General features: G+C 42.0%; 1 protein-coding gene across 1 annotated transcript in view; it reads left to right on the top strand.

The window, feature by feature from the left end:
• Positions 1-20385, top strand: part of grin2aa (glutamate receptor, ionotropic, N-methyl D-aspartate 2A, a) — a gene marked incomplete at its 3' end in the record, with an annotated part of 132320 nt that extends 111935 nt beyond the window's left edge. Inside the window, 8 exon segments of the mRNA XM_083896412.1 lie at positions 165-229; positions 231-414; positions 538-767; positions 6923-7083; positions 10204-10293; positions 13026-13123; positions 16432-16670; positions 18424-20385. Coding sequence (XP_083752538.1) covers positions 165-229; positions 231-414; positions 538-767; positions 6923-7083; positions 10204-10293; positions 13026-13123; positions 16432-16670; positions 18424-20385 — 3029 coding nt within the window.
• Positions 20386-21885: the final 1500 nt, after the last annotated feature.

The raw sequence follows: 21885 nt of genomic DNA, 5'->3' as shown, positions 1-21885 counted from the left end.
GTGTGTGTGTGTGAATGGCGTGTGTGTGTGTGATGGTGGTGGGAGGTGTGTAGGAGCTCTGTGTGAACATGCAACAGTCAGCTTGTTATCCATGCAGTCCTTTCCTAAGTGTGTGTGTGTGTGTGTGTGTGCCCATATGTGAGTGATTTATTTGATCATTTCAGTAAAAGACAGTAAGGGAGTGGGCATAATTCAGACACCATATATAACCATGTTACCAACACGTGTTAATACTTAATCTATGTCCTTACCTCCGTCTCTCTCTGTCTCTCTCTTTCTCTTTCTCAGAGCCATTCAGTGCATCAGTGTGGGTGATGATGTTTGTGATGCTCTTACTGGTGACTGCAATGGCTGTCTTTATGTTTGAGTACATCAGTCCTCTGGGCTTTAACAGAAACCTGGCACAGGGAAAAGGTGAGCGTGAAGTCTAACAAGACAGAGAGAACAAAGTCATGTAAAAATAATTGAAACAGTCGTATTTCATTGGAATCTCATTGTTCCCCCCCCCCCCCTTCTCCATTGTCCTCTAAACCCCAGACCCTCATGGTCCTTCTTTCACCATGGGCAAGGCCGTGTGGCTGCTGTGGGGTCTGGTCTTCAACAACTCTGTGCCAGTGCAAAACCCCAAAGGAACCACGAGTAAGTTCATAGTGTCCGTGTGGGCCTTCTTCGCTGTCATCTTCCTGGCCTCCTACACTGCCAACCTGGCCGCCTTCATGATCCAGGAGGAGTTTGTTGACCAAGTGACTGGGCTCTCTGACAACAAGGTAATGAAAGGAAAGTGGAGGCTGAATTGACCACCGAGAAAAGTTTTTTGTTTGCAGCAAACTCATTGCAAACCTCTCAAAGCTTTGGTCACCTTGGGGTGATTTGGAGGCTTAATTCATCAAACTTAAAGGGCTCTTAAAGGGCTCATGCTTCAAAGTGCAACAGTCTAAATATATAGCTTCGAGTCATTTTCGGTACATTCTGAAGTCGCATTTTTTTTTTACTTGAATCCAAATATGCATATGCTGCAAACAGCAATAAACACGTGTGAGTTACGGAATAATGTAAGTGCTGTTTATGCATCATAACAGTTACTAATGAAAATAATTCATATTTCCTTTGAATAACAACTGGGATAGTGTTAGATAACATTTATCTAACACTATCCACTATGAATATCCACTAAAATTCATTAAACACAAGAAATTCCTCGGATATTTGAATCCACAAATCAGTTTTCATGCAAATGCTCAGCTCATCCACAGTGGGCAAGATTGTTGCTAATTTTAAGGCTGATATATTCCACATCCATCCTTGCAGGTATTTACAAAACCTAATTATCCTACCAAAATGTAATAGCAACAAAGAGAAGGTGAGCTCACGAGGGAGAATGAAACCCTCTAAAATATTGCAACAAAGGCTCAAGCCAAATGTGGAGAATAAAATAAAATAAAAGGAAAGAGCATTTATGTGGATAGAGACACAGATTTGAAGATTTGAAAATTGTTTGGAAGGTTTTATTCAAATAGATTTCATCAATTATTTACCAGTAAAAATACATCAGAGTGATCAGGTGATCTCCTTAATGATTGACTTGCTGCACTTTTTTGCATTTATGAAAGACTAAGCGGACTGTCACATGCACAAAAACAGACAGGCAGGCAACAGGTGTGCAGTGTTTAAGGCTCTACCATCACCTCAGGTTTGTCTTTACAATGCCAGTCTGTTTGTCTGTGCTAATGGAGGAGGAGATTTCAGAGGTCTTTAAACCAACAGGCACATCAATCAATTCCATGCGGCCCACCACTTATAAAAGTTGTTTTCTAATATTGAGTTTTTTTTATGAATATATTCATTTTCATAATCATAAATATGGTAATATTGTGAACTATTTATCTTTCCATATTAAAACAAACACTTTTATTTTTAAATTATGTTAAATATCATCATAAATGTTATTATTTTATAACTTTTTCTTAAAAATTGCACTTTTTTTAATTTGACCAGCTCCCTACTGACTGAGTCATTTGAGTGTGAGACCCCTGCTCTAAATAGATAGAGCATGTGTTTTGGTGCACACCCCGATACACAGAATGCTTTAGTGACATATTAACAGTAATAAGCAGGAACTGGAACTCCCCACTTGCATCAGTTGAAACAGATCACAAAATCCCAGGCCAGGTTCGTCTAGATCGTTATTGTTTGATTAAGATTATTAAAATATTAAATCTTCTTTTATTAAGTATTCAGTCCAAATGTCAAGTAGAAGCACCGCTAGAACTAATCATTAAATTCTCTAAAGCTGCTCATTTAGGCAGGATGATGCACTGTTGTTGTAGTTTCTCTGACACGACAGGAACTCTAATAACTCATCTGAGGTATGTGTTCAAGGAGTAAGCCTCCTATTGGCACTTTGTACTGTGTGTAATTTCTAATTATGTCATCAGTATCACCCTGTTATATGACTATAACTACATCAGTCTACAGTGCGCTGTCTTTAATTATCTGTAAAGCTTGTCTTAGAAGTGAACTTTTGAGTATCTGCAGTGTGAATAATGCACCAGAAGTTACATGGAATCAATCATATAAGCGCTGTTGGATGCAGTTGCCCTTGAGAGTGGATGCACCTGTCTGAACACAACAACTAACATAATGAGAGATGCAGTGGCACCGCAACCTTTGGAGCAACAGTGGCATTGCTTTTAAAGATTAGCTCTTAAATAGACTTCACATTTCATAGATTCTGTGTAAACAACTAAAAGTTTAGTTGAACAACATTGACCCCCTGTTGCAGATTAGCAACTATATTTTTCATCCTGGTGCTTTAACATGACACATTGTGCATGGTTCACTCTTAAAAACTACTTAGTCATCTGAAATAATCTGCTTTGGAGCCAATATATGATATTTTTAATTGTGCACCTTCTTCAGATTTGTTTTTGATTGGCTCAGCATAGATAATCTATCCCACCAATAGCAGTCTGAGCTCTGAATTCACAAAGGTTACTTTTAAGTTTGGCCACATCACATTTAAAGGTGCATCATGTAATAAATCTAAAGCACCTGGCCATTAAGTCCTCCTAATATGTCACAGAGACTCAGGAATAATGTTCATATAACAAACTGAACTCACCAACAACAACAGTACAGACAAAATATTTGCATTAAAAAAAATATTTTGCAGACTGCAAATCATGTTTATGTTTTGAAATCATGTTTTGGCATGTGGCGCCACCTACCGCCGTCTACCAATCATTGCAGTCAGTAGAGTCTCAGCTGCCGAGCAACCACGGGTTGCCAGTTATGTCAGAAAAAGAAACCTTAAAGACCTCTGTATTTTGAATTTTGAATGTAGTAACCGTGTTTGGCCACATTCTTACATATGGCACCTTTAAGACTATAATATAATATAAATCCTGATAGCGTCACGTCATAGTTATGAAAATAGACCATACTTATGGATCAGACTTATGGGTGAAAAATGCTGCAAGAGATGGATAGACAGGAGCAGGAGACCCCAACACAAACTCATACTCTAAGAGAAATAAAACAGTTGGATATACATACAATAGGGAGTCCATGTATTATGTAATGGCAGAATAATAAGGGACCAGAGCAGTTTACAGAGGAGGAGCAGGAAGGCAGAGGAAGAGGAGTAAGAAAGGAGATAAGAGACAAATGACTTGAGGAGGCGAGAGGAGGATAAGTAGCTATAAGTGGAGGCTGGGTGAGCAGAGGAAACTGTATATATAACATGTTTTCTGACATAACTGGCAACCCGTGGTTGCTCGGCAGCTGGGACTCTACTGACTGCAAAGATTGGTAGACGGCGGTAGGTGGCGCCACATGCCAAAACATGATTTCAAAACATAAACATGATTTGCAGTCTGCAAAATATTTTTTTAATGCAAATATTTTGGCTGTACTGTTGTTGTTGGTGAGTTCAGTTTGTTATATGAACATTATTCCTGAGTCTCTGTGACATGTTAGGAGTTATGATGGAATTATGAATATTCTAATCTAAGAAAGATTTTTACTTTAAGTGTATATATCCACAAATATTGTGATGTGTAACTGTGATAATGCCTGAGATTAAGCTCTTGATTCTGATTACATTTTTGCAATATTATTAAATACATTAGATTACACTCCCCTCTCCTCTTATTGTATCGCCAACTATACCCTCGTTGGCCTCCGCGCCTTCATTTTCTCATCATCTCTACATCAAGCTTTCATTAGCAGCTGCTGTTCGGCTTCTCAAAAGCCCTTCACTGGTGATTATCCAGCGAGAGGAGTTTGCTCTGCTGCCAATCTGCATTTTCCCCCAACTGGCCAGCGACGCGGCCCCTTCCCTTGTCACATGTACCCTGCTCTGACCTTAACACCACCGTTGCACATCAAATTAGCTGCAGAGAAAAGGGAAAAGATGAGGGGAGGGAGTTGGATGAGACAAGGGAAGGAGGAGAAAGAGTCTCCCGAGGGCTATTGTTCGCGATGCTGACACACACACTGCGTGACATCACCGCTTACACATGCACAGTGGAGTTTGACGTATCAGCGCGCCCTCACCCTGACCTGATTACACAAGAGATACTCCCATGTATACAGGCGGATACGGTATTCATAAATACCTGTAAATATTATCATATACTGTTATTTGTTTCATACATAGAGACATCACCAACAACACGGTTATTAACCTCACCTCAACATGTTTAGAAATGACTGTGTTTTATGTGAGAGCTACAGAATCCAGACCTAAATATATGAAGAGGGTTAGCATTCCACAGCTGTGTAGTAAAAAACCACTTGTCCACGCTCACACACACTCTCACCACGTGGTTGGAGTGGAGCTCATAACGCACTCGTCTAATTGATAGGGTTCATCTGTTTGTGACACTGAGGGCAGATTGTTACCGCAGTGCTTGAGGGTATCGGCTGTTACCGCGGCGACAAGCACACTACTACAAAACCCTTGACCTGTACACTGACTAGATTATACCTGAGAGACTGAGAGAGAGAGAGAGAAAATGGAGAATTAAACGAATGAGAATACATCTGTTAGATAGGGGGAACACAAGGACTAAAATACACATTTAAAATCATATAAACATACACTAATGGGAAGGTTAGTTTGAAAATGGTGAGGCAAGCTGCAGTTAATGGATGTGAGAGAAGAGATGAAGTACACCCCAAAGGTTTAAATTACTTACAACTTATTCAAATACAGCGACAGTGAGAAAAAACATGTGTATGTGCGGAGTGTACAACAGGTTCACAGTTACTGTAATTTAAGATTTAAAGGTCCCATATTATGCAAAATCTACTTTTCAATCATTGAAATCCTTAAATTTGTGACTCTGGAGACCCTACCAGTCGGCAAAGTGTGAAAAAAGATGACTCACTCATGTTTTCGTGGTCCTCCTCAGTCTAAGTACAGGAGATAAAACACGCGATGTTGACTTTCGCGCTCACGGGGACGTCACAATGCGCTAAATTCCTGGGATTGTTGTCTTGCTTAGCTCCGCTTTGTCCGTAAAACATGCGAGAGTGCTGCCGAGGGCAAGGGTATCCGAAAACTGGAAGTCTGCAAAGTCCGTGAAAAGTTCTATTCTTGGCTCCACAGTGCAGCACAGAGTTCTACACAAACTTCCAGCCTCAGAGGATTTATCTGTCCAGTGGATACATGGTTATATATGACGGCAATGTGCCTGCTAGAGCCTGCAAATGATCTCTTTTCCAAATGCTAACTGCTGTTAGCTCCCAGTAGCCTCTGTGGCTGATGTCAAGTACCTTACGATTTTTTTTTTTTTTAAAGATACTACTAAACAGAGCGTTCTGAACAGGGCTGTTTTGGCAGGGTGATTGAACTGCTGTGGTGCTTCATCCTTATGGTATATTGACCAAAGCGTGTTACAAACATGTTCATTAGGACACAACTAGTTTAACTTGGAGAAATAGTGTATAATATGAGTCCTTTAACCTTTATTTTATCAGGATAATCCCGTTGAGATTGCAAATCTCTTTTCCAAGGGCATCCTGGCCCAGAGGCAGCAGCAACAAAGACAAAGACTCATCCAAAATACAAGAAGACAATAACAGACAGACCTTGGAGAGCCTAACAACAGAAACCTAACAGCAGTGACAGACCAATGATTGAGATTCTTAGTCCTTCAGAATGAATTTGAAAATGATCCAGAGGTGTTCTAGATTGTTTCAGTTTCTTTTGGATGTAGAATGTTTGACAGTCCTGGGAGTGCAATGAGCCTTGTCCATCAATTTTTGGGTGAAAATACGCACACGAGTATTGGGGAAGTAGACAGATAAGTGTGTACAGGTTTTTTACCAATGACCCAGCTTTGACAGGTTTCCCTTAAAGACCATGTTGAAGCTGTTGTCTGATGCTGTTAAGATACAGTATCATGCACCTGCGCTGGTCACAGCTGTGGCCAAAAGAATTGTGTTTTCAGGTCGTCTACATATGTTTGTGCTATTTTTGTGAACTTACTGCTGGATAGATTTTGGTGGTTCAGGTTCAAGTTCACTCGAATGTCATGAAATAAATTACTGGCCATAACTCAAGTGTTAATTATGACACTTTTAGGACAAAATGTCTAATTAAACAAATTGGTGCAGTAATAATGTTTTATGGTAAAAAGGTCAAACATGAACTGCACTAAAATCATGAAAAAATAATTTTCTAGCAGTTATACAACTTCATCACGGAGCAACAGAAGGGTATTAATACTTTCCTTTGGATTTACAGGCATACAATCAAGTGTGTTTTATGTGTATTTTAAAAGTCTTAACTACAGCTTTGTCGTCTTCCTCCTGAACTTACATTAATGTTCCACATCTCTTCCCTCTGATTTGTCTCTCTTTATTTCCCCTTGCATTATTCTCCTTCTTCTTCCTCTTCTTTCCTCCACCACAGTTTCAGAACCCGTACGCGTACTCTCCTCCGTTCCGCTTTGGAACCGTTCCAAACGGATCCACAGAGAGGAACATCAGGAAGAACTACCCTGCCATGCACCAGTACATGGTGAAGTATCACCAAACTGGGGTCCAGGACGCACTGGTCAGCCTTAAATCAGGGTAAGGACGAACTGTGTGAGAGTAAACGCGCTCCTGCTACGGAGTCATGGTCAAATATTATCAGTGCCCATATTTTAAAACTTGATTTTGTCTGTGTGTGCGCATGTGCATGTGTCTGTGACAGCTCCACTGAGACATGGAATGAATAGGCTTCCTCATTTGGAACAGCAGGTGTTATTTTTAGCACTGGTCTCTATAATGGGACTGGTAGTGGTGGTGTGTGTGTGTGTGTGTAAAGAGAGAGGGAATAAGGAGAGGTAGAGGGGTGACTCTCATCAGACACCATCACATGGAGAAAAGGGGAGGGGTAGGAGTGATTGGAGGAAATGATGGAAGGGTGAAGGGAAGGAGGAAGAGACTTAAGAGAGGTGAAACGAGAGGACAAAAGTGGTGTTGAGATGGAAAAATATGGCGACTCAAGAGAGGAGGGGAAATTGAGGGTAAGTGTGAGAAATGGAATGGGAATGACGGAAAAGAAGGGGCACGGGAAAATAATGGGGATTTTTTTTCCAGGAATGGAGAGATGGAAAAGGAGAAGGCAAAAGGTGGTAAAGGACAAAAGGTTGATGAGATGATATGACAAGAAATTATTTCTGATTGGTTAATGGCGAGGGGTGGAATTCAGTGGTCTCGGCTCAAATGACAGCACAAATGGGGTGCACAGACACACACACACAGGTTTGATCAGCTATTCTACTTTACTGACTATTCAACTATTCATTTGGACAGCCCAAACAAATAATTACCCCATAACAATAACTTAACCCTAAACTTAACCTAACCACAATTCAAATCTTAGCCATAATCTTAACCAGTTCCTTGGAAATTAGATTCTGCCTCATTTGCACCAGAATGTGGTCTCCAAGAGGGCTTTATTCGTCCTGTTTTTTTTTATAAGACAGTAAAAAGGTCCAATGCAGTCCATGCAGCATGTGTGTAATGGTGTAAACCGTTGGTTCTCAAAGTGCGGCCCGCGGGCCAATTGGTCATTAAAATGATTACAAATGGGATTTTTATTTTTCCTTTGGGCGGCCCTCAGTCCAATGTTGGGACCCTAAATTGGCCCTCAGGTATCAAAACTATGAGAACCCCTGGTGTGAAAGCACAAATCCCCCTGTAAACTAGTACTTCATGTGAGAAACGACACCCTTACAAAATAAAACATATGTGTATCTGTGCACATGCACAGATGGCTGAAGGCGTGAGCAGTATACACCTTCACTCACTTCTACACGAGACACTGATAATTCTGATCTGCGGTATTAGCAGATGAGCAGCTGTACGAGGCTCAATGGCTGCATTAGCTCTCATCACACATTAATGCTGACGGGCTTTACACGCAAAATCTGTTACAGCTACAGGAACCAAAACCGTGCACGGGGGAGTAGATGAATGACAAAACAGCTTAATGACATTAAATATATCTATAGTGAATAATATTGCCATGTGCCAACAAGCTGTAGTGATGAAACGGACTGAAAATCAAGCCTTTTTTTATTCGCGTTTGCCGTGTTGGCACAGGAAACGTGAAGAGAAAAGTTGTTCATGCTATCAGCGATGCCTACATTTTATTCAGCAACATGCTCTGTTCGCTAGTCAAACAAATCCAAAATGTTCACAGACTGGAAAAAAGTTATTCCGTGAACCATATGGCACTCAACAAATTAAAAATGTCAACATGCAAATGTGGATGCATTTAACAGGAGGATTTATTGCTGTTGTGGTAACTTTCAGAATTATAAAGTCTGTCTTGGCATCTCCCCGAGCAGTCGGTCTGAACTTTTTTTGCATTTCACTTTCTTTGAGGTGATGTCACCGCATCAATGAAGCCTCTGAAGGTTTTATGACGCGCCATAGTCGTCATTTTATTCGTCAGCCTCGCGTTTTAACTGAAACTGAATTCTAGACATAAACTGTCACGTCTGGTGACTCCATAAAAAGTGTCTCTTTGTTCAAATGGAAACGAAAACTATTTAATATTTGTCCAAGAACTGAATTAGTTAAGTCATATTTGAAAAATCATAGTTCTGGTAAAATGGTGTATTTGGGATTGTGATGGTGTTTGCATACTAGTCAAAGTGAGTTTAGTTTATTACAACTGAATAAAAGACCTATCCATATTATACAGTGTGTAGAAAAAAAAAAAAAATACAGCTTTAGGGGTGTACAATGAGATTGATGGTCAGACTAAATGGTCACGTACTTGCGTCAAAGTTGACATTCAAATGCACAGAAGGAAAAAGTGGCAACGGAAAATATGTCTCGCCACTTTCTGTTCACCCGTTTAAACGTGTGACACAACAGCGATCGCTGAATCCCTCTCCGAGCCATTAGCGCTACAGTATGGCTGTCCGGCATCTACAAATGTGCACGCACTAAATCCATGCTCGCAGCACTGGAGCACAGCCACATTTGCACAAACAAACACACACACACACACACAGACACATGCATGGTTCATCCAAAGTTTGGACGTACAGTTTGTGTGTGGATGGAGCCAGTGCTGGGTTAAGCTAATTACACAGCTAAACTATCGGCTATGAGCCTCCGTTAGAGGGTTGGATCTGACATTCTGCAAATGCCAGCCAGTCTCTGCACTATTAGGAGGACGACTGTGTGTGTGTGTGTGTGTGTGCGCGTGCACACGCAGTCTCTGAGTGAGTGAGAGTGCGGCGCTTAGTGACGGCATCAGTAACATTGAAAATGTCAGTCTGAGTCTGGGATATTTTACGTTCCACTTCGCAACCTGCTTATTTGTGTGTGTGTGTGTGTGTGTGTGTGTGTGTGGACTGAGGGAGAGAGAGAGAGAGAGAGAGAGAGAGTCAATGTTTGCATCTGTCTGAAGTTTGTTTAGCTCGTCCATGTGCCTCCAAGGTCCTATGATCAGTGCAGCGTGCCGTGTCGAACCGCGGCCACTCCCCACTGTCCTCTCTGAGATCGGATGCACGTGGGCCGCAGTCCTATTGGAGATTATCTGAAAACTATCTGAAAAATAAACCCCCCCTTTCCTTTTTTTTTTTTTTTTCTTTCCTCCTCGCATCACCCTTATGCTTTGTGTTCATCCCCTCACTCTGTGTTTTCCTCTCTTGCTCTTCTGTTGTTTCTCCTCCTCTTTCTCAGTAAACTGGACGCCTTCATCTACGATGCTGCAGTGTTAAATTACATGGCCGGCAGAGACGAGGGATGTAAGCTGGTGACCATTGGCAGTGGGTAAGCTTGAATTCCTTGAAAATACCCCTTTGGCGTGGATTGTCTACAAAGCAAAATGTATTCCTGGTCTTCTACTATCCAAACCACTGTTCATATTACTTTAGCAGTTATTTAAAGGTAATGTATTTTATGATGTCACACATAAAGAAAATGTTATTATTTTGAACAGAAACAGTCACACTTTGGTATTTTCTGCAGCATAAACATCTTGTTTCTTATTGACACAACATGTTGAAAAGCTCATTCGTTATCTATGCAGCCTTTGTGCTAAAACTATGCTAACCAGCTGCTAATAATATTAGCAGCTGGTTAGCATAGTATTTACATTACAATAAGATACACTTTATCATCCCCATAGGGAAATTCATTTTGGTGGCGCTGCGTACATCACAATCAATGAATAAAAGCTATTAACTGATATTTATTGTTCTTTAAAGTGCTATACAACAATGCGTTACTGTTATATGTGTGTGTGTGTGTGTGTGTGTGTGTGTGTACTGTGATTTTGAATTTAGATTATTTTTCTTGGATTGTCTTTTTTCTGTTTTTGAATTTTCACATTTTCATTCCCTAAAGTTATTTGGACATTCACATGAGAATATTTTTTTTATTTAATGTTGAATTGTGATTGTATTTGTTTGTATTCCACTGCTTTTTGTCTCAGGTTTTGGGAAACATCATTCTTTACAAAAGTGCTGATACAATGACGTTTTCAATCTAGAGCTGTTCAAAGATGTACTAATAATGCATTATATTTGAAGGCGCCTTTCATGACACTCAAGGTCGCCGTGATTGTAGTGAGTGCAATCACGGTTAAAAAGTGTGTCTAAGAACAAATAACACAACATTCTGACTAAAGCAAGCAACCAGACATCAAATTTGAAATTAAAGATCTGTTAAGATATCAGCGAAAGCAATCGATACTTGACGTATAAAAAGAAAACAGAAGGAGAAAAAATACATATGAGGGTCTTAGCCCACTTATAACCCCTGTCTGGGGTTATAAGTCAGACTGTGTTTTCAGTCCTTATTTAATTTCTGTTACCGGCTAACTTAATGTATGTCAATAGAGGAGGAGGAAAGAGGTATCATATGGGACTCTTAACTTACGCCCGATGCAAAGTTTCCAACCGACACAGTCGTCGTTTTTAATTCCATGCGCCCACATCACGTAGGTAGCAAATGCACTTGAGCTTATCAGTGTGCCCGTGGGTGTGTTGGTCTTAAAATAAGGTGCAATGTTGGCACATTGTTATCTAGAAGCAGCTGAAAGCCCCTGCGCCATTGACCGACAAAACTACGGCATGCACTTCAGCTCCTCCTCCTCCTCCTCATCACTTAAATACAGGTTGAATGTCGTGAAGTCTAATGGAGTTGTTGATGTGACAGAGGATCAGTAGATGGTGGAGGCAGAAGGTCCACCGACCAAGGACTGGACTACATATTCATCATCACTGTACTTCTGTCTCTTCCTCCCCTTTCGGGTAAACTGTTATACTGCTGATTCAGCCGAGAATCGAAATGCGAACAAGCAAAGAGTCTCAGTCAGACATTAGTGCTGACGGCAGAGATGGGAGTAAGTCACGCATATGCAAGTCACAAGCAAGTCTCAAGTCTTCACCTTCAAGCCTCAAGCAATTCTTGCAAGAATCGACAAGTCAAGTCATACTGACGGATGAAGATGATTTCCCAGATATTCAATGTTTAAATTAGTCATTTTGAAGTTAGAGTTTATCTGTAAAAGAAACACTGTATTGCTCATGGACTGCTTCTATAGAGTCTCGAGATTTGCGACTTAAGTCAGACTTAAGTGCCCCACCTCTGGTTGATGCTATGTGTTTATCTTAAATGTAAAACCACCATTATTTGTATCGCAGCCTGCACATCATGTGACACCTTTGCGCTCCTGTCTCATCACCATCAACCTATGGACCGATTTTTCATCTTATTATTTTTCCTCCTTTTGCGGCTCGTTAAATAGCAACCAGACAATAAACAGACACCGGTGCATCTGGCTTTTAAAGGGAATGACGAATGAAACTCTTGATTGTCTTAAAGGTGCACTATGTAATAAATCTAAAGCAACTGGCCGTAAAATCCTCCCAATATGTCACAGAGACTCAGGAATAATGTTCATATAACAAACTGAACTCACCAACAACAATTTGCATTAAAAAAATAGTTTGCAGACTGCAAATCATGTTTATGTTTTGAAATCATGTTTTGGCATGTGGCGCCACCTACCGCCGTCTACCAGTCATTGCAGTCAGTAGAGTCTCAGCTGCCGAGCAACCACGGGTTGCCAGTTACGTCAGAAATCGAAACCTAAAAGACCTCTGTATTTTGAATTTGAATGTAGTAACCGTTTTTGGCCACATTCTTACATATAGCACCTTTAATTGATGTTACGGCCCAAAACACACCTATGAATAATTCACACACCGAAAGCAACCAATTTGCACCTTGCACCTCACCTTGTGCCGTGTAAATATCAAAACTGGAGAAGGATACAAGTGTATTTTGACACCTGTGGTGTAGCGAGTGTAGCTATATGACATTTTTAGGCTAACAAAAACGTGTTGGACCAAATATCTTCAACCTTCAGTTTATGTTCAGTGCATGAGGTATCATTTTGAAAATATTCCTAATCAGTGACACCATATAAACTGTAAAATATGTGTGTTTGTGTGTGTGTGTGTGTGTGTGTGTGCGCGTCTGGTGCTTGTGGTCAGGTACATCTTTGCCACAACTGGTTATGGCATTGCTCTACAGAAAGGCTCCTACTGGAAACGACAGGTGGACTTGGCCATCCTGGCCATCATCGGAGATGGTGAGAAACGCACTCTCGCATCGTTCTCGTATACAAACTCAAAGTGCAAGATGCTAACCATGAAGTCAAAAGGTTACAGAATTCCTTGCCAATATTGTATTTCGTGCACAGGTACTACACACACTCTCTCATACACACACACACACACTCACACACAGAGGCACACATCCCTACTGCCTTGTCTGCTGACAGCACAAAGGGAAAGCAGGGAAGTATAAATAGCCCTTTGATGTTATTCTGGACACAAAAGGCTTCTCTAAACAGGGGGCAAAGTGTGTAAGTTATTCTAATGTATTCCTCTCCGCAGAGCCAGATTTGTGTATGTGTGTGTGTGTACTTGTTTGTGTTGCCTCTTTAGGATCTTTCCCGGCATAAACAACGACCTTGTCAGGACAAGTAGTCTTCATGGAGATCAAAATCTGGCCCTAATGAGACAGACCCTCATTTCTGAGGAACTGGTTCAGTTTAGGGCTAAGTTTAACTAGGTATGGTTAAGGTTAGAAATAATGCTTTTGGGTTAGGCTAAGTCATTAATATGTTAATGTGTGTGTGTGATTTGCATTGCTCACTGCTGTCTGAACCCCAGCATTCCTTTATTACAGCAGCGTCAGAACTTCTTACATAAACAGTTTCCTTGAGGGAGAAACTAAGGCAGCTCGAGCTCTTTGTGGCATATTCATTTCCATTTTACATCAAAGCCATTCTGCTGATTCAAGTGTTCGCAGCCACTCACATTAAGTGCACTGAAGTTGATTAAGTGAACATTAGTGTCATAAGAATCTCCTCGAAACTGAAACTTATTGGGGCTGCGGAGCATGTCGGCCACATGGCATCGTATTTCATGTCCCGGTAATCAAAAATCACACTCAGTGTTTTTAGTCTTGCTTTGGCTTTGTCTCCTGATCATTAATCCAATCCAGTTTTTTTTTTCTACTTATGTAGCTTATATAGAGCAAGGATGATAGAGCGGACCTAGACGGGAAGTTCCAATTAACGCTGTTTTTTAGTGTGTATCTGCGTCTTTACCTTACCTGAAGCCCTGAAGTTTTGAAACAAACAGTTCAGCCATTGCTGAGAACGCTGTGTTTTATTATAATCTCGGGCTCAGCGAGATCTCTGAAAAAACCCGGTCGGGTTACGTAGACACCGGTTCTCCTGAACAGCAGATCCTCCTGCTCCGGGCACTAGTCCGGGCACATCCAATTGCGTACATTGAAGCGCAGAAGAAGAATAACGTCCGTTGTGGAGGTGTTTCACGAGCGACAGTGTCTTCTGACTCTGGGTCTGACTCCGGGTCAAAGTCATAAAAGGGACTGCGGCGGGGAGTTGTGAAGAAGCTATTTTGAAACATTGTTAAAACGATGTTTTGATAATGAGGAGCAGTGCATCCACCGTTCCAGAGGGGGGAGCTGCGATTCTGAGAGCGGGTGTACCTCCGGGTACTGGCCAATCACAAGACTCTGTCTTCTGGGTGAGAGAGTTGAGTCTCAAATCTCGAGGCTGGGAAACACCGTCGGAAAAGAGGATTTCTATCGGCTCGTTTACAGCGACTAGGAGGTTTTTGACCATAAAAACAAGCTAATGTATGTAAGTAGACCTCCATAACTAACATATATGTGCAACAGGACCACTCTATGTGACCTTTAAACATAGTTATCACCTCTGCATTATGCTACGAACCCTATTCAGGGTAATAAGAAAGAATAGAAGAGATAGCACAAGCGATTGAGAATAAAGAGTGACAGCGCGACAAAGAGTAATTTTGGCCAAGAAAGTGATAAAAGAGCGACACGGCGAATATTGGAACAGTGTGAGTGTGTGATAGTGAGAGGATGAGGCAGGAGAGAAGGATGGGGAAAGAAACTGAGAGAGAAGTCCAGGGAGTGAGAGGAGGGCAGGTCCTTGATAGATGACAGTGACTCTTTGTGGACGCTGCTTGATCAGACAGGCACAATGTGGGTGGGGGGGGGGGGGTTTGTGGCTTCTCACACACAGAGAGGAGACAGGGAGAGGATGTGTTTGGGGAAGATTGGAGGAAGGAGACAAACAGACAGACAGAAACAAAACAGGCTGTCTGGAAACACCGGTTGGTGCACAAACGGCTGATGCCAGCGGCAGGTCACATTTTTTGTCTTCGAGAGAAATTAAACTGTAATCGATTTTGTTTTTCATGTACATTTAGTAGCTGTAGCGCACATCTGGTTTTGGTTGTGGAATTTTGCTGCACTGGTATGATTTTAAAATGTTTTTTATTTGTTTCCAGTCGTAGGTGCTTCAACTGAAAGCCCTCAGAATGTGGATTAAACTTGAAACTTGTGTTTCTGTGTTACAGCTGACTAGTCACCAGACAATTGCCTGAGCCATCAGGCCATTGAAAAGAGAGCAAAATTTGAATTTCAGCAATACTCCCCCCCCTGGAGTTACAGAACAGACAGTTTCTCTCTCTTCAGTGCACTCTATTGGGTGGGGGGGGAAAAAACAGACACAATTATCTACTGCTACCTTGGAATCTCATGTATCGTAATCCTTCTGTGTCGACAGTTTCAAGCATGTCATAGAAAACAAAGACGCACAACGTCTACATCTATTAATGTCGAGTCCATTAATCCAACAGGAGACACATTCTCCTCACTTGTCCTTAAGGGGTTAATGATGTTTTAGTGAGTGTGCACCCCAAAGACGTCTCGCTGAACACCACCATGATATTTGTCTTTTCCCCACGAGCAGCCTTAGTTATCCAGTTCTGAATGGCACACAGATTGGATTAGCCACGCACCAAATGTCACAGAAGAAGCCAGAGAGGGAGGGGGATTAGAGAGAAGGGGGCACAGAGTGAGGGATGGGAAAAGATAAGGTCTTTGTTGCTCTCTACATTTCTTCCATTAACAATGAAGAGACGATTTCTTTGCCCCATCAGCCAACACAGAGGGTAGCCCAGAGAAGTTTATTTTAAGCCACAAGCCATTTAAAATCTGTTAAGTATAGGCTGAGAAGCACACAGTGATTTTATTAGAAGTAGAATTCTAACTCAGATAATATGAAAGAGTTACCACCAACATATGCAAAACAAATAAAACAATTTCAGTCGAAGAGTATATTATAGCAGTTTTTACAGGATTTTTTATGAACATGCACAGTTACTTAAATAGTAATTCCAGCTGTGAATGCCTAACTCCTATAATAATAATAATAAGGGAATGCACTTGGATATTATGTCTAGGCTAAACTTAATTGATCCAAAGAGAGAATTTTTCTAAAGGATATAAATCTTTCTCCCTCTTTCTTTCTCTCTCTTTCTCTCTTTTCAGGTGAAATGGAGGAACTGGAAGCCCAGTGGCTGACTGGGATTTGCCACAATGAGAAGAACGAGGTAATGTCCAGTCAGCTGGATGTGGACAACATGGCCGGGGTTTTCTACATGCTGGCCACGGCCATGGGGCTCTCCCTCATCACCTTCGTCTCTGAGCATCTCTTCTACTGGAGACTGAGATACTGTTTCACTGGAGTCTGCACCGGCACGCCGGGTCTTCTGTTCAGCATCAGTCGGGTAAGTACTGGTTTTAGGCGTGTATGTTTGTGTGTGCAGGCGTGTAACTGCAAGCAGCGCTAAAGCTGTTTTTTGTGGTTTGGGAGAACAAACGGCTGCTAGAGCCTTACATAGAAAATGAATATTTAATGGGAACAGGACACACATTTGCAGCCACAATCTTGGAACTGGTCCAAGTGGTTAATTTCTCAGAAAGCAGGCCATTGAATGTGTTCACATAAGAGGACGTATGATTATCTGGATGTGGACTGGTCTCACTGCGGTCACAGTGGTCCTGTCTGTTAAACGCCAACGTGCTTTCGAGCAGTGGAAGGCATAAGTCTGCATTTTTGGCAAGCATGCCTGTTAACAATATCAACAAAAACATGCAGGGAAATGGAGCTACTGCTAAAGTAAGACACTGAGTAAAAACCATGCAAAGAAAGGGGAGGCTGCGCAGGGAGGAATGGGGATGGAAGCAAGAGGGTAATCACGAGGCAATCCTGAATATAGACAAAAATAGCTTTTAATTGCAGGAAGGTTTTTTTGTGGGGGGGTTCAAATCACAACAACCCACAGCTAAATCAATCTGTTCTCTCATTCTACTAAAAGGTCAGCGTTCTTCCTTGTTGTGCATGTGAACCAAAGACATGGATGGACGACGCGCATCCCTAAAAGCACTGCAGTGTCTCTGCATTATTTCTGAGGCACAGTGTGACTGTTTAACAGAGCAGGATGGTGAAGAGCAAAAACAATGAGCATCTTTAATTGTCCTTTCTTGTGTTGATAAGAGCCACAAAATGTGGGCTAAGCCAAAAAGCACTTTGGATTTATGAGCATGATTAATGCTGTTTATTTGGGAACACGGACACAGTTGCAGTGAGGAAAGAATCGGAGTCTTTATCCAAAGAGTATGTGTTTGATTGCAATACCATCAGACTTTAGAATGGCAAATGCTGCTAAGTTCCTAGCACCTAATTCTTTAATTTACGTCATAGTCAAAGTGATAGTAACATACAGTGTAACCAGCCTCTTCTATTGTCAGAGCATTGTTGATTCAAGCCACTTACTTTTGACTATATTCTGCTTCCTGTAATACACCTGTGCATGTAGCAAAATAGCTGGTTTCAGATTATGTAGTTGTACTGTAAAATTGACAAAACTGCTGAAATACTTTTTTCATTGCAGTGCATTACATCACACTTTTCCCAGTATGTCCCCTTTATCAAATGTAGGACACTAGCTGTTCTTGTGGTGAAGATACAGTCGATTATGTTTTTGCTGGCAGTGGAGTTTTGGTTGCCTGGTTTGATTATTTTCTTCAACAACATTTTTTGTGTATTTTCCACATGATTAACACATGAACTGATCTAATTATTTTGTTCTTTCTATGGCATCCTATACAATCAGTCATAACAATGCTTTGCGATATTCACATTGTAAACTACTTTCACAAAGTAGCAGTCTATCATGGGCTATGTTTCAGAAAAGCCTTATATAATATAATTTCAAGTTTGTGTTAATGGTGATACAAGACTTACAGAAAACATAACACACTGAATATAAATATGTATGGCCAGAGTAGACAAATAACGATTATTCTCTTTTTCCTCTCGTCATTTCTCTGTAAATTCCTCATTTTCCGTCTCGTATTCCATTCGTCTTTTTCCCCCGTCACACCGTTCTCTTCCTCTAAACGTGTTACATTTCATTTTTATTTCTCTCCCACCTTCTTGCACCCATTCCATTTGCACATCCATATGCCTCTATGCAGGGAATCTGGAGTTGCATCCATGGAGTTCATATTGACATGAAGAAAAAGACAGATCTGGACTTTAGCCCTCAGGACAAAATGCTGAAACTCATTAAGTCAGCCAAACAGATGACCAACATGTCCAACCTGAGTGGCTCCCGGATGAATTCGCCTAAACGTGAGTTCATGCACTCAGCTGGCCCAATGATCATGGACATGATGGCAGAGAAGGGCAACTTCATCTATGCTGACAACCGAAGCTATGCTCCCAAAGATATGATCTATGGGGATGCTAGTGACCTGCAGTCTTATCTGGCTAACCGCCATAAAGACCACCTCAACAACTACATCTTCCAGGGAGGTCAGCATCCTCTGACCCTAAATGATGCCAATCCGAACACAGTCGAGGTGGCAGTGAGTGCTGATGCAGTCCAAACTAATGCCAAGCCGCCCCGGACCCTGTGGAAGAAGTCAGTCGACACTCTCCGTTCTGTTCCACCTGGCCCCCCTCCAATGCCTGACATGCTGATGCCTGATCCACGGATGTCAATGAAGACACAGCGCTACCTCCCCGAGGAGACGGCACACTCTGACATCTCCGACTGCTCGAGCAGGGCGGCCTCCTACAAGGACCCAGAAAACAACAAGCACCTGAAGCCCAAGGACAACTTAAAAAAAAGACAGGTGACGTCAAAATACCCAAGAGACTGCAGTGAGGTGGAGCTGTCCTACTTAAAGACTAAGCAGGTCAGTGGTGGAACCAACCAAACTGGGAGAGGAGGAGGAGGAGAAAAAATATACACTATCGACTCAGACCGAGAAATGAGCCTGCATTCAGACCCCGCTCACTACCGTGAGAGCCGTGGTCTTGCTGCAGACGATTTGGATTACCCCGAGATCTACTCCGACCACAGTGACAACTACAGGAAGTGTGAGCAGCCCATCATTCATCTTAACTCCTCGCCTTTGCATCACATAGACTCTGATCTTCTACCAGACCCAGCTTACTCTAAACACTATACTCTGAAAGAGAAAAACGTTTCCTTGTCGCCACATGAAACCATTGATCGCTACAAACAGACACACTGCCGCTCTTGCTTGTCCAAAGTGACCACTGGCTACCCACCTGCAGGGCAGTTTACGCCCACTGGAACTGCTACAGCCTCTGCCACACGTTCACCCTATAATCGGTGTGAAGCATGCCTCCACATGGCCAATCTGTACGACATTAGTGAGGACCAGCTCCTCACAGACCCTTTAGTCAGCCCCACCCTGCACCATCAACAGCAGCAGCAAGCAGACGACATGTTTGGTCTGTATTGGCCACAGACGGATGGGCCACATGTTCAAAAGAGAAACCGCTTGAGGCTGAGCCGTCAGCACTCCTTTGATAACATCATGTTAGAAAAGCCTAAAGATGTAGACTTAGGCCGACCGGCGCGTAGTGTCAGCCTCAAAGAGAAGGATCGTTTCCTGGACTCCTCATCTGATTCGCACTACGCGAACCTCTTTGGAATGCGTCCTTACTCTGGCAGACTGTTTGGCACTGGGTCCAAATCGATGTTTAACCACAACTTGGAGGAGAGCAAGAGGAGCAAGTCCCTGTACCCTTCCCATGGCTCGGAAAACCCTTTCCTCGGCCACTCGCTCAGGGATGACACCAGCAGCAGACTGGTTCATGGGCGTAGCTCCTCTGATATTTACAAACAGCTGGCAGTTGCTTCGCCTGCAGCGGTCCTTGGGGCGGCCCCCATCAAAACGCGCAACGATGCGAACAATCTCCGCTCTTCTGTTAAATCCACCACTTCATACTGCTCACGGGACGGGAGGATAACTAATGACATGTACAATAAAGAGCATGTAATGCCTTACTCAGCCAATAAGACTAGTGCATACCAAGCCCCACGAGGCGTCCTAAACTCAGCCCAGTTCAGCAATAGACGGGTGTATAAAAAAATCCCCAGTCTGGAGTCAGATGTTTAGTTGATAGAAAAATGTGTTTTCTCCTCCTTACTCCTCTCTGGGTTTGTATTATAATTTATCAACTATGTTATCCAGTAAGGGATTCCATAGCCACACTAAATTTTTCTTCTTCTCTTCGACACTGTAGCCCAAAAGAACTTGTGCCCACTCTGGTATGACGCTACTACTACTCTCATTGCAGATGATATCACCATTTATATCCATTATCTGCCATGTACCAATGAGTTGGATGCATGGCCGACATTCTGCCGTGAGGTATGCGGGTGTAAAGCAAAAAGGGATTTATTAAACCTTAGTTTTAGGGAAGGAGTAGGAAGTGGAATAGTCCCAATAGCGGGAACAAGAAGACCTAAGTAACAGTGGTGAACAAGAGGTGTTTGGCAAGGAGCATTTGATTTGTGATTTGAATTAGGGAGGAAGTGGTAAGATAGAAAAGGGACATTTTACAGCGAAGGAATTTGAAGGGAGGAGGGAGAAAAACTCCCGTTCAGCCACTCCTCATTCTTACCTTTTCCCTTTCCACCTCCACTGTCAAGCTAAGGCTCGCTAGATGAGGGAAAAGTGGCCTGACAGGAGGACCAGATGGGCATGTTTGATGTTGTGGCCAGACGTGGAGGTGTCCCAGGAGGGCAGGGACGTCACAGTGACCTGCTCCAACAATCTGCTTCTTGTTACTCTAACAAATATGGCCACTGAGACACCTGGCAGTGCAAAGGGAGAGACAGGGCGAAAAAGGAGATGAGTGGCTTAACAACACTGGGTGGAGCATTCAGTCCTTTTTTTGGCAATTAGGTAATGTGTGTATGGTCAGAAATTGCTAAGCCCACGCTGAGGGATGTGGTAGTGATGAAAAGGGGAGAGCAATGTAGGTTCCGTCAATGTTTACAGACTGATAGATGAAAATGGCAGACTGACATGAAAACAGGAAAGCAGAGGAACTCTGTGTTGTTGGTGGGCATTTCATTCGTGACACTGCACATAGAAAAAAATAGCAAAGTATTGCTTTTTATTATATTAAACTATAAGGTTTTTAAGGGATTCTGGCATCTGAATTCCCCCATGTAAGATTTTAGTGTTTGCTTATTTGGTAGCACAATAGCCATTAGTTTGAAAACCTCTCTCCCACCTTTGCTTTTTTTAATAAAAAAAAAAAAATCATAGCTTTTTAAAAGATACCATAAAATGTAGATTGTTTTGCATGTGCTAATTTTTTTCTGTGTCAGAAGTGAGAAAACACACACACACACACACACACACGTACACTCTCGGACACATATTTTACATATTTTTTCAAAGGGTCTGTGTCTTGCTAGATATGGTGAATGGATACTTCGAAACGCTGATCCTTGACATTTGTGCTTAGTAAAACAGTGTCATGCTGTGGCTCATACTTGAAAAGAGCAAGAGTACGCTGAAGGGAAGAGAGCAAAGAGGAGATAACAAGGGAGAAAATGATAAAATGACTGGGTCCACCACCTTATTTAAGTATGGGAAACGATG

This window comes from Microchirus variegatus (genome assembly GCF_963457635.1).
Source record: "Microchirus variegatus genome assembly, chromosome: 10".
Classification (NCBI taxonomy): domain Eukaryota; kingdom Metazoa; phylum Chordata; class Actinopteri; order Pleuronectiformes; family Soleidae; genus Microchirus; species Microchirus variegatus.
Note: the sequence above shows the minus strand (reverse complement) of the source record. Positions and strands in the feature narration are given on the sequence as shown.